This window comes from Macrosteles quadrilineatus, unplaced genomic scaffold, assembly GCF_028750875.1.
Source record: "Macrosteles quadrilineatus isolate MER2022 unplaced genomic scaffold, UCM_ALF_1.0 Scaffold_1__1_contigs__length_201487025, whole genome shotgun sequence".
Lineage (NCBI taxonomy): Eukaryota > Metazoa > Arthropoda > Insecta > Hemiptera > Cicadellidae > Macrosteles > Macrosteles quadrilineatus.
Genome location: NW_026542594.1, coordinates 154,203,079 through 154,219,121, shown reverse-complemented (window position 1 = coordinate 154,219,121; position 16,043 = coordinate 154,203,079). Strand labels below are relative to the sequence as shown.

Here is a 16,043-nt window from a genome sequence, read left to right as displayed (position 1 = left end):
AAACATGTTTAAGTCAAAATCAATAAACCCTTCTATAGAAAAATAATAAGTACAATAATTTCATTTGCAACACCACGTACAGAAAAAATTAATTTTGTAAAGCTAGAAGGTGAGTAAAGGTTACACAGCTCATTACAATGTAAAGATGTAATTTTTAAACTCACCTAAGTCTACTAGTTCTTTTCTCTTCAATGCAGCATGAGTACAGGTCATGGCTATAACTTTAGCTTCTTTCACAAGTAAATATTTTGAACGGTCGAGTCCACTGCGTAGCAACTCAAATGCTCGAAACTCCTCTAGCTGGGTGAATATTTTTTCAATATACCTAGGAATAGTCAATAGATTTTAATTACACAAAGAAAACTGGTAGCAAGAGTTTTTGTAAGAGTTGGTTACCTGAATGAGAGAACCATTGTAAGTTGGATATTATATAAGTTCATTGATGTAGCAAACCTAAGAGAATGAGAAATAATGTCATTGAACTTGTAAGTGGTAAAAAAAATGAAACTAGACCTAAACCCTCACCTCACGTAAATAACATTAAGCTCAATGAGTATTTAGCGTTGTTTATAAAATGAATGTTAGAAGCCTACAGTGAAATAAAGAATTGTGCAAAATGTAAAGAAGATAAAACCATAGATAAGCATTCTACGTTAATTAATTTATTCTCATAGGGCTAATGCAGATTCATAACTGCATTTAATACTTCTCTGTAACCAATAGGGGTAGTGAGATAATACAATATGAGTATGTTTAATTGTTTGTCTGCTTGGACTGGATTGAATGATATAGAACATATTTTTTGTGAAAACGCCTAAAACAAATTTTTACTGTCAAAACTAGGGGTGTGCGAAGCAGCAAAAAATTTTCGATTCGAAGCAACGATTCGATTCAAAAGATTTTCGATTCGATTCGATGCAACTCGATTCGAAGCAATACGGTATTTTTCTATTCATAATTGTCAATTGAGTGGATTAACAATAATTAAAATTTATCACATTTGTGTAATACAAATTTTTGTTGATGTGGTATTAGGCCTATTCATACTTACATATGAATTTTAGGTGAAAAAATATTTATTTTCAATCATATGTATTAGAATAACTGCTGGAAATACCAGTGAGCTGCTTTACTTGCCTATTTCATAATTTTTACTTGGAATTGGCTCAACTGCAAGAAAGAAGAAAATATTTTTTTAACAAGACATTCATTCTCATTTTAATAACTGTTTAAATAACTAAATAGGTACCGGTAGCTAAATTACAACAAATTTGAATGGAATTTAATATAAAAAGACCATTAAGAAATAAATTTACATATCACAAGTTTAGGGCCTGTGGACCGGCTTCAGGACTGCAAGCAAGAAGAAAATAAAAATAATATGTTTCCACCATGCAACATGTATCATTCATTCCCTGCCTCCTAACCTCCTTAGTATAATAACCTCACACTTACATTATTTGTTACATCATCATAAATAAAGAATTATTATTGGCATCAGTAGGCCTACAGCTTTACGTAGGCATTATTTTTATAGGGCCTAAAATAGTAATAGGCTAGAAGCAACATGTCAAGTGGAGAACTCATTGAAGAAAAGATATTGTGTAAACTAATTTCCTATAAAACTCAAAAACAGTAAATAACATACAAACATTGTTTATGGTATCATTAATAAGGACTAAAAAATGCATATCATGTCATACAGTAGTATAGACCTACCGGTACTGCAAGAGATTAAAATCCTAAAACAACTGATTTTGATAGCTAATGAATGAAAAGAATTAAAAATGCATAAAATGAAGCTAAACAATATCACAACTAATTAGGTACCCGAAAAGTAACTCTTAAATAATATATAGAAGATTAAAATAATATTAAATCAAGAGACAAGAAAGTTAAATGCTATCTTCTAGTGCCCTTGGCAACACAGGTCAATGTTTTTAAACTACCCTCAATGTTTTTGGAACAGCATGGCCTTTTTCTCTTAAGGAAGGGTAGTAGTGTCAACAAAAACAATGAATCAGTCTCACCAGCCAGGCCCGGGCAACGATGTGTGAATTCAAGGTCATAGACCCTCCCCCTCCCCTCTTACACCACCCGGTTTCTACCCAGTTGCTTCAATTGCTGACAAAATGCAAGTGATGAAACAAGGAAGTAGAGACAAAGAAGTATATTTCTTTATTCAAAAACACAAAACTGTTAGAGATTATTTTCAAAGAAATTAATTCAATGTAATTTGTGAGTTGTAAATATTGTATTGGATCTTAGAAATATATTTTTTAACCCTATTTAACCAAGATACAGATCTGTTCACTATATCAGATATTTCTTTTGTTTATAATTTATTATGTAAAATACTAAAATATATTTTTAATTAGGTATTGAATGAACAATAAATGATTATACTAGTATGTCTGGATAAATAGTCTTTCTATTCTTTTGACTTTGTTTTCTTTGCACTGTTAGTGTTGCGTCACGGCTTTTGTCTTGTTACTCTTATCAGTAGACGACTAGACCTGGCTCTGGCTAGTGGCAGTGCGGCAATTGCTCTGTTGTGTCTTTATTCTTAAAGGTCGTGAGCCAACTTAATTTTTAATTCTCATTTGAACATTTTAATTCCTCTGTAATAGATATAATAATATAAGAGTGTTTCTTTGGAAATAAATTATTCTTTTTTTTCTTTTGCCCCAACAAAAATTCGGGGACGGGGACCGACAGACACCTAACAAAAATACCAAATGTATCAGTCTATAACATTGATCTTACTAGTTAAGTATTAAGTAACAATTTTTCAGACTTATTTTAAAAATGATTTTGGAGTAACCTACCTTGTTTTGTTGTTTTGTCACAGTAGTAAAATATTTCACACACTGCTTACATCAAGACAAAAAACAAAACCTCTAATCATTTGCAATGTCAAAACAAAAAAATATAAAACAATTAAAGCTATATTTAATGCAAAGAATGTATTAAATAAGAACGCCTTCGTAAAGGAAACGCAACAGCAACGCGCTCCTGTATTGCGGGTATTGCGTTGACTTTCTGCAGGCGTTTTTCGTATATGGATACTGACTCCCTCGTGAATCGAATCGTTTTTTGACCACCACTGAATCGAATCGCGATTCGATGCATCGAATCGAATCGAATCGAAATTTCGATGCATTTTCGATGCATCGCACACCCCTAGTCAAAACAGACTCAAAAATGCTTCCAATTCGAATCAATTTGGTTTGCAAACTCATACTATGGATTTTGTTTTACATATTTGACTGATACAAAATTTGAGCTTTAGAAGAGTTTTTTTTTCATTCATTTACATATAGTACAATGGGCAATAGAGAAAAATCGTTATTCATAATTTCTTTAAGAAATATATAGGCAGTTGTTTAAGTCTGGGCCAATTTTGCTTATAGCTCCGTAGATCGCATTTACACCACTACAGGGCTTCATGCTGCTTACCTTGTGAACAGAATGACACCATTTGCAGTACTGTAGCTGATATGTATGCTTCGCTGTGTGTTTTTAAAATTGTTCAAATCATTGAACCTCCCGCCGTGTGAGAGATAAGTTCAGTGATACGTTTTTTGATTACATGAAACATATCCAATGCCGACATTCATTGCCAGGTTATGGCCTGAATGCAATGAGTCAGGGGAAAGAGCGGAAACAGGTTATGGAGTGTAAATATAGCCACCTCTTTTCATACAATTAAAAATTCCAACAGTAATTAATTTGTACATTTTTCAAGTTTTACTCTACACCAAGTCAAACTTGCATTCTTTCCCCCTTAGATCTGACACTCATGAGTACAATACTAGGGGTGGAGGCAAGCTCAGCATGAAACCTCATAGATTGGCTAAAACGGGTGACTCTTACAAAATTAACTCAATTCGCTTTTTTAATAAACTACCTGATAGTGCAAAATTTGTTGATTACAATATTTTCAAAAATAGAATTTATAATTGGCTAATTCAAAATCCTTTCTACAGCATAAGTGACTTTATAAAGTGTAATTTTGATGTAAATTTTAATTAAAATAAGCGATTATACCTAATTAATTGTACTTTTTATATTATTTGGATGTATCAGAAACTTGATTGTATTTGGATGATTATTTTGTAATGTATATGACGTGTCCTATTTCTTTGTAAAAAGATCAATGGAATAAATGATTCTTATTCTTATTCTTATGCTTATGAAAACATTTTTTCCTTGTGGTATTCTGTGAGAAGTCTGCGTACCCCCCCCCAAAAAAAAAAAACACATAGCAATAGGGGATTAGTAAGACTAAAAGAGTAAAAGTAATATATTGTAATCCTTCCAGCGCTGTTTTCCTTTGATCGTAACATTATTAAAAAGAAAAATAGAATTAATATTACTTTAGTTTAAAATTTAAGCAATAATGCAACTAACCTGAAACACCCTTCAGCAATCTCCATGTCTTCTTCATAGCTACGACCTTTGAAGAGAGGTTTGGGAGCGTTGTCAAAGAATTTATGGAAGGGAAATTCATCGTTGATCAGTTTGATAGGTACTGTCTGCAAGCATAAAGTGATGGTATCAAAATTTAATAAAACTGTGTTTCATATATGTGAATAATTAAAACAACTGATATCTTATAGTGATAAACGATTTATACTCATTTTACAATTTAAAATCTATATGGTAAATTCAGTATTGAATAAAGGCCCAGTTTTTAGTTCATATGGGGTGTTTTTGTGTTGTTTTCACAACATACCATTCACATTGTGCTGTGCAATAATTTGAGCCTCTCTCAAGATTAATTAATCTGAGCCCCTGGCAGATATGATTATGGTTGATAAAAGCCTAAATCTAGATCAGCCACTAAAGGACGAATCAGAACTGTGACAGATTTGGTTTGCACAGCAAAGTCAATGAACCTTGGAAAAACAAACCTTCTTATTCTGTGGCCGGACAGCGGCGAGGAAGATCTCCCACCGTGCCAGCACCTGATAGAGGAAGAAGTGACCAGCCGTCTCACAGGTGTAGGCTACATCTCCAGCTACCTCCAGGCTCTCCTGTAGTCTCTGTACTTCTGTCAGCAAGTCCAGGCGCTTGGCCAACACATAGTTGACACGTCCATACCTACACAGTCACCACAACATTACGTAACTTGAACACTGTACACATCACAGCACTCACAGCACAGAATGATAAAGAATTCATATAATTTACATTGTGGAGCGAGCTGGTTTAGTGGTAGAGCACAGAACTTCGATCCCTGATGTTCTGAGTTCAAATCCTGCCAATCACCAATGCATTTCATCCAAGTGCAACTTCTAGGCCTAGCCTGAGATTGTGTAAAAAACAATCTCACACAAAAGTCTAATAACAAAGATTTATCGTTTACAATAAATAGAATAGCCTTGTTTAGTGCACGCATTGGCCATAAGCATAGTACTTCAGTAGGAAACACAATAATGTGATACCTACCTACCATATTACATGCATGCAGAATATGTAAATTTGTCTTAAGTAAAGATAGTTTATGGGTTACATTCATGTTGGTTTAGTCCAAGCATCGCCAAAAACACACACGCTAACTTTCACACATATACAAGTGCTTGAAACACACACAATCATCTTGGGGACACACTAACATGTTGCCAATTCCCGTTTCTTCAGGGTAGTGTGCAAGTTAAATTATTACTGCTTGCTGACCACAACTATCGTATCAGCTACCCGGTGGGTTCACAAACCTGCTAAAGTCTTTCTCAGTCTCCAGAGCTTCCTCTCCGTGACCGAGACGCAACAAATGGCGCTCGTCAATGTCTAGTGCCATGATCTTCTCAAACAGCTGGTTCAGAGCCTGGTTGGAGTGGGTGACTATCAGCGTGCGCTGCGCTGGGAAGTTGTGGTACAAGTTGGAGATTATTTGCACAGCCACGTCTGTTTTCCCTGTACCAGGGGGACCTACAACCTGGGTGGAAAATAATCACACGGTTGAAAACAGTGAAAATATAATGAAAGGCAAAGAATATTGAACTAAAACCAATCACTTCCCTAACCATGCTCTTCATACATTGGGGATTTTTACGACATTAGAATTCAATTAAGTACAATCACAATCACTTTTAACTGTGGTAGTCTACATGCAACGGATTACAAATAATGTTTGATGATTTCAATGTGTATTTGCAGTTAAATGCCGCATGTGACAGACATTTTCCGAATGGCTCAGTATAAGCAGTACAAGCGTTTGGGCAATTTAAATGATTGATTAAATACACTATAATCCCTTATACGATTTGACATGAGAAATGAGGTTGCTGGCCAATTTTATTTCCCAGGACGGAACAGAGGACCAAGCAGAGCTCACAGTAGGCTAATGTTCTGGCCATAACAAATGGCTACTATGGAATAGTTTAACACTCTGATTCATTACCTTTACAACTTGATAAAGTAGAATGTACTGTTATTATGAAATTGGCATGTCTTTTACATAAACAACCTCAAACTTTCAGACCTAAAACTTGTTAGTAGACACTGTAGGAATCCAGTATGAAATCCAGTAGGTTTGAGAATTTGACAGCCTGGGTTATTGAAAATTAACTGAAAATTAAGTTAATTCAGTACTGAATGTCCAACAGCCGTTACTGATTTACTTAATCAACTAAAAAATTGAATATTATATTTTCATTAGTAGGGTTTTTATTACACTGCATAATGTTTATTCACACTAATAACTACTTTTACTGTCAAAATATATGTTACAATTCAAATGTTTTCTTACCAGAGTGAGGCCTGGCTGCATACCAGCCCTGATAGCTTCTACTTGGGTAGGAGTGAAAAGAATGGCATTCCTGAAAAATTACAATAATAATAATTATATGACTGTGCATAATATGTAAAATTAATGAGAGATGAAGATAAACTAATAATAAACTTATATTTTGAAGTAGTTGAATTTCTAGAGACATTGTAGTAAAGATAATACCTCATCGTTCTACAGTAAAAGATTGTGTGATGGAAACACAATTACACAACACTTTAAAACATCTATGCATTAAAAATGAAATAAGTTTAGATGAATAATGCTAAAATTTCAAATTTGGTTTCCTAAACAGCTTCTCTTTGGATTTAAAACTTATATTCTTTGAGCGATGTAGTTTTTCTTTTTTATAAAAATCTTTCAAACTATTATACTACTTTTACAGTATTTGGAGGATTTAAACAAACAAATTGAGATCGAAATGTTTGCAAATATCCCCCAATTCCCATAAACCATAAACCAATTTTCATAAAATTTAACTTCAAACAAAGTAGTACTTTTAGATTGAATGAAATACATGGAGTTAGATAACATAGGTGCAAGAGAGCAGCTTGACAAACTGCTGCCCTTGTTGTTTAAAGATACAGGCTTACTTTTTGGGCTCATTGAAGAGGTAAGGCCCTCGACTTGGAATCACATGAGGCTCCACAACAATGGACTTCTTGATAGATTCCTCCTCATCTTTGTCCTTGTTGTGTTTATGTAGCACATCTTCAAAAGTTAATCTGCAGGCGCAAATAACAAAATACATGGTGAAAAATAAATAATAAATAATACATTGCTTTACTTGTCCGGAAAACACATTTTGTACGAGTGACGTACAATATTTTTTGCCATACAACTACAATAAAAAAAAACTAACCTAATACTGTAATAAAAACAAAACTGTGCAAATCTGTTATATTCCTACCGACTAAAGGACTAACAATCATTACTCATAACCTATAAGAGAGAGGTTATGTTTTTGTTTGTAACAACTCATTGCCAAATACAATTAGCTGGTGTCAGGTAAAAACTCATTACAGTACAGTAGTATGTAATGAAACACCATTTGATTAAGTAGGTTGCAAATAGCTGTTTTCCGGACTAAATCCTTGTGTGGAAAGTTTGATTAAAAAGTGTAGAGTGGTGGAAAATACATTACAGTTTTTTTTGCATAACTATAATGTGTAATTCAAACTTTAGAAACAACATTATCATTTAAAGTTTAAATTAACTTTCATGTAGTAGCTGCAAATACAGCAACAAAAATGTAACGTTAGTTACAACAAACTAACCTGAAGGGAGGAATTAATTTTTTTGGGTTGTCTGTTTTGACTTTGATTTCATACTCTGGAAAACTTGCTCTAAGGTGGTCCATGTCCAGAAATGTATCGTTAAAATCCATTGTCGCTATTTCATCTTGCATCCTAAAACAAACAATAAAAGATTATAGCTCCATAGTATAAACTTCCCTCTAAATGTTGGGTGTCCTATAAGAGGATAGATCAATGAATGACAAAAGAGATTGCACTCAAAATCTGAAAGAGTGTGATGATATTTTTTTCTTTCCGAACTTTAACAAATATTCTACTTCTCTATCTAGGGGCAAAATGCAAGGTAAGTGTCAACATGGATGGCGACTGCAATTATAATAGTGTCAGACCCAAAAATGCTGTATTATGTTTACAGCTCAAAGTTATTTGCAATGTAAACAATAATTTTCAATTCTTTACAGGTAAGTTTCAACTCTTACATGTCATAGCTCACCGCATACATTTTTCTTTTAAATTGGATCAGAACTAGAGTTATTTAAATATTAGCAATACATTTGAAGCATAAAACAATTTGTCTACAGTTGGCCGACCCTTACTCAGTGTAGTGTGCTGCACCTGGGTCGCCATAGCCCAGGATGATGTCATGTAGCCAGTCCGGCACCACACACTCAGTGTTCATCAGTTCTCTGATGGTCTCCAATACTGCTTTGAAGTTGTTCTCCTTGGGCTTACGTCTCATCAGTATATTGAAAGTCTCATAGACATCCTATAACAAATTAGCAATTTTATTTTGTGTCCATTAAAAAATGTGAAAAATATGAAATATTCTAATTATTTTCAAACTTTGTTTTATACACAGAAAATACCCAACTATGTGTTTAATTTCATGTACAATGAATACTGACGTATTTTAAGGAAAAAATTTACATATAAATATAAATACCTCCTTGCCCTGACTGGCGCGGTCCATGTCCTGGCGGTACTGGTTTGAGTCAAGCCACACTCGGAATGTACGACTGTCTCCAGCCAGCGTGGGGCGAGGCTCGGGGCCGTCCTCTATCACACGGCCGTTCTGGTCCAGCATACCTTCCATCTCACAGCCTCTCACATACACAAGGCCACTCTGTGTGAGAAACTCACCTCTCACGTCAAACTTGGTACCTGACAACACATTGACATTGATACAGAGACAGCAATAGAGGAAACCACCTCCACAACTGCATACAGAGGGTGGGGAGCTGGGTATTGAACTGTAGTCGAGTCACGAGATGGCCTCCTGGTTGGCCAAACATACAATGCAGAGTTGAGTAAAGTATGCTGAAAGTTGAAGGCGTTTTACTGGTTCCAGGCAGCAGGCATGTTTTTAATAAATTACTAACGAAACTCCAAGAAAGAATATGTAAAAAGTTGTTTGTTATAATTAAAATATATGTCTATTTTTAAAATTTGGGCTTTATTTAATTTCCTGGCTAAATATTTTGAAACCTTTTAAGTGTATGTTTCCAATGGTTTGCCGGCTCAGTAACGCCTTCAAAAAATTGCTAGGCCAAGTTCCAGGGGCCATCTTGTAACTTGGTTACAGTACCTATGCCTACGAATTATATCTCTAGAAAATTTTAAAACGACAGTATACTATACACATGATACACAAATGATATCAACAGTGTCTTTGTCCATTCTTTTACAAAATTAAGAAAATTAAACGTTTGCTGATAGCATAACAAACCTTGTAGTTAAAAGAATAACCTATTGTGTGAGACATTGCTTCAATTTTAATGATTTGCAAAAATATAACAATAATGATTAAATATTGTTTGCAACTGCAACTACAACATTGAGTGGAGAAAATCTAATTGTTTCTTTCTTTGTCTAAATGCCTACAACAATATGTTACGGACAAGCTGTACCAAAAACATAAAAAAAGGTGAAACCTTTATGTATTTAAGTAACAAAACTGTATTAAATTTAATTTAGTATTATCTTTCTAATTGTTACCAATGGGTAGTGTTGGCCGGACAGTGATGAGGAAACAGACATCGTGTTTGCGCAAGTTCTCCCATTCTGCTTTGATCTCACTGCGGACACTCAGATTGACTGTGACGTCTGCTCTCACTCGCGATGGCTTCTTCTCACCTAACATACACAAACCACCACCATTAGCAAACAGGTCAGATCTACGCTGGACTAATAAATCTCTGAGGTTGCAGATAATGAAATTAATCAGTTACGATATAAATAATAACATTAATACAGTAAACCACATTATGGTTATGAAAAAGCAACTTGGTATCTGGTAATACAGTTTCAATTGGTAGGTTGCTTTTACTCAGACATTACAAACTGCAAGACTCGGTAGTATGGCCCAAATCAAAACAAAACTCACTACATTATGAATGGACAGGTTATATTATTTTTATTTATTCAAATTAACTTCCAAGTATATTGATGAGATCATTGAAATTTCTAATGTCTTTTTCCCATAGAATATGTTTGAACTTTTCAAATGAAGACTAAAGAAGCGACTAAAGTAGATATTATTCAGTAAAAATATAGTAAATATTCTATTTACTGTTAAGGTTTTGGTAATTTACAAGAAATTTGAAGATTCCATAATACCATTGTGATTTATTTGTAATAATCATGAAACAACACTTTTTCCCTAAGTAGTCTTTTCTAAAACCGTACATCAATAAACTTAAGCAGCGCTTTCAAAATATATTTGAAGAAGAATAGAAATCAAAATTAATTATTCAGGTTGTTTAATGTTTACTTTACACTATACATTCACAAATTAAACAATAATTTAAGGGATGGTAACTAATGACACTAATAACTTATTTAACCGGATCATCCAATATGATCAATATGATCAACTTACTGCTCAAGTTAAGCTTAACAAAAACAAATTTATCAAACCCTAGATGAAAAACGTGAAATGTTGAACTTATGACCTTTGTAAAAGAAGAAGTTGAAAGGAAAGGCTAAGAGTTCATTGAACCTGGTGACTCAGACCAGTGTTTGTTTGATAAATGAAAATTTAAAAATAGCGTCGAATGTTCGTTTGGAGTGGCACAGCTTATTTACAGGTTTGCCTCCATAAATATATACATTATCAGAAAGAGTTTCTACACTTTAAACACAGGTCAAACCACTGAATCAGGTTATATTAAAGAATGAAAGAATGCATGAATAAAGTATTGTACCTATGTTGGGTTTGGCAACTTCAACTACTGCAAAGTTGACAATAGGTTGGGCCATTCTTGCCCAGCCACCGAAGTATGCACTGCCATCTTCAGCCTTCCTAGAAAACCGTAAACAATTGATCGTCAGAAAGAATTCCTCGATTCAATCAAAACTACCATCAAACAAACATAGGTATGAAAAAATATTCCTTGAAAAGAAAATATTCTTCATCTACAGAATTTTTAAAGTGACAAAGTGAAAAGATACCATAACCAAATAGTTGCCCATTTTACTGTAAATGAAAAATAGTCTTATAATGAATGAAATAAATAAATTTAAAACTATTAATTTTGTATACAACTTATGGAGGATACAAACAATAAAATACTGTAGTGTAGACCATTGTTTTAGACCAAAAACAATCCAATTATTTATTTTAACTTTATTTTTTGTTAAAAATTCAAAGCTTTAATACATTTTACAAAAGTCAAAACTATTAATTGGATCCCAATTAGTTATGATTGTTGAAGGATAGAATATTAAACATTTAAAGTTCAAAAACTATTTTACATCATTACAAAGACACAGGTACTTTTCCATCTGTATTGATAGGCTGGAAAGTTGCCCTTCGCCGTGCCTACACACGGAAAAGAATGTAATGTACTTTCACATCATACTACACTGTTTTAACAAACTTCCCACACAAGGATTTAGTACAGAAAACAGCTGTTTGCCACCAGCTTAATCAAATGGGGTTTCCTTAAGTACTACTGTACTGTAATGAGTTTTTACCGGACACCAACCAGCTGATTATATTTGGCAAGGAGTGGTTATAAACAAAAACATAACCTCTCTTAGATCTTAGTTCTTTAGTCGGTGGGAATGTAAAAGGATTTGTACAGATTTTTTTATTGTTAAGTTAGCTTAGAGTACTATGGCAAAAAATATCATACATCACTCGTCCAAAATGTGTTTACTGGAATCGTATGGTAATCCCGCACTCGACTTTGTTCCGCACGGGAACGACCACACTCGTCCGGTAAACACCTATTTTCAGGACTAGTAATGTAATGTATTGTTACCATGCACTTAGTCAGCTGATGATTAAACAGCTAATTGCAATGAACTATTGTATTTTCTGAAATATGCAAATATTATAATATTTATGTTATGTCTTAAATAAATTGTGTTATGAGTTTAAAATGTAATAATTATTTTTCTGTGTAGTATGATGTAAAGTATCGTTCGTTACTCGCTCAGTAAGCTTTACCGTACGACTGTCGTGCTCTCACGGTAAAACACCACTTACCGGGCTAGTAACGTAGTATACTATTAAGGTATTGCCAATTAATTAAATAGTAGATAACTAGATTGTCTGTCAATATTTTAGTGGTTTACATCTTAAAATCACACTAATTCCATAAACTATTTATATTAGGACATATTGTAATTAAAACTTACCAAGGGCTTAATCTGCTAATTGCATCCTCGATATCTTGTCTTATTTCATCTGAAACATAAATAAATATGTTTTCACACCAGATCAGAAAAAGAAAACAACTAAAATCAGTAATAATGGAAAATTCATCTTCTCCCAAGTCAAACGATGTAACTTAACACGTTCGCTACTGCAATAGTACGAAATTTTTCATTCAAATGGACCAGCGACGCACATATGCGATGGCCGGTTTCTACCCATAGACTGCCGTCGCATATTTGAGTCGGGGTTCTAATGTTATTAAAATACGTATATCTTTGCAACGGTCTATTTGAAAGCCCTAAAATCACTGCAGTGGTCTACAGGAATGTCTGTCGCATATACGCGTCGCTTGGTCTGTGAATATGATGATTAGTAACGTCATAAGACAGTTGGCAAAACTGTGTTCTCTTTGCTGCATCGCTGTCCACTTGTTGCGCGTATAACCTCAAAGAACGTGAACGTGATTTTGTTTAGTGAGTCTCCGCTCCGTCATGTTTACTTAGTGACTTTTAGTTGTCCAAGTGAGATTCTTTGATAACAAAAACAAAAATGAACTGTCACATATATGCGGCGTTTTTTCTATTTAAAGAAAATTATTAAAAAATTAACTATTGTCATCGCTACAGACCGGGCGTCGCAAATATGCAACATTGCAACATTTTATGAAAAATACAAAAAAACAAGAATAAATTATTTACAAACACGATTGCAGCGTATTACAATGTAAATGATCACTGTTTTACAGGATTTCTCCCGTGGTCTGTGTGTACTGTTAACCAAGTGACAGCCGGTCTATGTGTAAGATTCAAATGTATACCTCGGTCTGTGGCAATAGTAGCAAACGTGTTAATTTCTAAAAATTTATTGTTTGCAAATTAATCAATGTTTAATTAATGTTATGAATGTGAAAGTTTTATTGGATGTTGGCTGATCAATCACGCCTGAACGGCTAAAATATTTTGGTGAAATGTTGTATAGAGATAGATTACAGGCTGAAATAGAACATAGACCAATAATCTATACATATAAAATCCAAAGTATGTTTGTTTGTCCTTTATGGACTCCGAAACCGCTCGACAGATTATAATGAAACTCTCAGGCATTATTAAGCATTATTCAAGGATGGTTTGTGTGAAGTTTGGTGTAGATCCGTCAAAAGGGCTCTGCCCCAGTGGTTCTGAAGTTTCCCATGTTAACCTTATGAGTACTCATATTTAAATGGAATTAAAGAATCTTAACAGCTGGTTCAACTAAACAATTTGATTCTGTGATGTTTAATAGCATTAAAAAGTTATTAGGTTTACCAACAGGGTGCAGCACTATTATTTTTTTTAAATTTATGACAACAGCTAACAACTTGCAACCAAAAGGTGAGTGAGCGTGGCGAACGAACTTCAACCTGGAGGCGAGATAGCGTAGCGAAAGAGCTAACCTGAAGGCAAGTGAGTGCAGCAAATGAGCTCCAACCTAAAGGTGAGTAAGCGTAGCGAACGAACTTCAACCAGGACGTGATTGAGCCATGCAAACGAGCTCATCTTGAAATTGAACGAGCATTTGACATAAAACCACTAGGACATGACGATGTCTGTCGGGCCAGCTAGTTATAAATAAATTTTATTTTATTTTGTTAGATGTAAGACTTTGTCCTAAACCTAAAGCTCGCATGCTTGGCATAAAAGGAAGTTTTTTTTACTGTTATTAAAGGCATTAAGAAGAAAAGTTACAAAGTTTACTCTTAGTTTTCTCACTTTACTCAAATTCTTTAAAAACAATTTTAAATGAAGCTTTGATATTCAATGGGCTCAAGAGCAAAATAACATTAAATAATTAGCTATTAGGCTCACTAATAAAAAATACTTTTATCTTGGAAGCAGCAGTAAGGCATACTAGTTCTTCACATAAACATGTTCAGTATACATAATTGTTATACCATGTAACTCGTAAAAAACCAACTCAACATTTAATTTTGGTGTACTGAAATTGTGAAATTTTAAAGGATCACAGGTGTTAAATTTAAAAACATATTATTACTTACACGTAGACTCAAGTCTGAAGAGATTTAGGTTACGGAGTAAGTAGTCATGTAAGGTTAGGAATTGTAGATTCAACTTGGGCAAGGCTAGGCAGCCTTCACCAGAGAAGTACTCAGTAGGGACGATGTTTTCATTCCAGATGATCTCCTCAGTTGGGTACAGCGGCATGCTGTTGAGTTCCTCAAGCTGAGAAATACGACGCTCATGTCTGGAGACCTACAACACACATTACAATGCCTTAGACATTGCACATAATCTCCTCTGAGGAGTAATCCAAGATATTTAAAAATTCTTTTAATTAGTAAAATTCAGAAACTCATGATCACATTTTAATAGGGTTCAAAACGTTTCTTAAGAAAAACCAACAATTCTACCCTTTCTATTTTCAAAGCATTTATGTTTGTTTGGGACAGTTATTAATTGAATATAACTACTAATAAATCAAAATAACCATAAAAGAGTGATTTACCTCACTTAGATTACAATGATCAATAACAGTAGCCGATTTAAAATCAGTTTTCATAGAAGTCGCCTAAATATTAATTAAACGGAAATGAGGAAAAGCCCTAAAGGAAATTACAAATTTAGTTACCATTAGTTCCTTCACTAGATCATAAGATAAAACAATTATACATCAATGGTATAAATCATTTAAGTACAATGTGTAAAAAAGGTATGTTACAGAGAAACCCCTTATTGTTTAAGTAGGCCTATATAAATTATTTCATGTGATTCGTTGACTTATTTAAATAATCAAAATAATTACCAAAAGCTCTAAAAGAAATTCTGGGTCAGTGCGGAACCAATTTTCCAATTCTTCTTTCTCAGGAGGCGGAACCAAGTTGAGGTAGGTTGCAATTGCACGTAACTTTTCTTGGCTGTAACAATTTTAGTTTGAATTTGTAATTTTTCTTTGATAAAAAAACTTTTAAAAATGAGAACACTTTAAAAATATATTATAAAGGATTTAATAAGATGCAGAGGGAAACATTTGATGTTTCCATTGAATTAGTTGGACTGAGACCTGTATTGGTTAGTACTAGATGTGCTTGGACTTGAGATTATTGACTAAGCCGAGCCTGAATTGTGTTTTTATGTATAATGAATTGGGTGTAATGCCATATAATAAGTTTATCCGTCACAGAATATTCTTTTCTAAAATGCAATTTATCTTATAATGTAGAGTTAAAAATTAGTGTGGTCATAGACTAAGAGTAGTAAAAATAAATATTTAAATAATAAATAACCATTTCAATAATTAACAACTAGGTCAACAATATTGAAATTTCAATTAGGAA

At 33.7% G+C, this 16,043-nt stretch overlaps 1 protein-coding gene across 2 annotated transcripts in view; it reads right to left on the bottom strand.

Annotated features, from left to right (window-relative positions):
* LOC128987778 (RNA helicase aquarius) overlaps nt 1-16,043 on the bottom strand; it is an 83,344-nt gene that overhangs the window by 4,337 nt on the left and 62,964 nt on the right. For both annotated transcript variants that reach the window (XM_054408807.1, XM_054408798.1), the window contains 14 exons: nt 15,512-15,623; nt 14,748-14,961; nt 12,694-12,742; nt 11,253-11,350; nt 10,045-10,182; nt 8,993-9,210; nt 8,646-8,815; nt 8,071-8,202; nt 7,387-7,518; nt 6,755-6,824; nt 5,721-5,941; nt 4,917-5,106; nt 4,414-4,538; nt 165-325 (listed from right to left, as the gene is read on the bottom strand). In XM_054408807.1, coding sequence (XP_054264782.1) covers nt 165-325; nt 4,414-4,538; nt 4,917-5,106; nt 5,721-5,941; nt 6,755-6,824; nt 7,387-7,518; nt 8,071-8,202; nt 8,646-8,815; nt 8,993-9,210; nt 10,045-10,182; nt 11,253-11,350; nt 12,694-12,742; nt 14,748-14,961; nt 15,512-15,623 — 2,030 coding nt within the window. The remainder of the gene's footprint in view (nt 1-164; nt 326-4,413; nt 4,539-4,916; nt 5,107-5,720; nt 5,942-6,754; nt 6,825-7,386; nt 7,519-8,070; nt 8,203-8,645; nt 8,816-8,992; nt 9,211-10,044; nt 10,183-11,252; nt 11,351-12,693; nt 12,743-14,747; nt 14,962-15,511; nt 15,624-16,043) is intronic.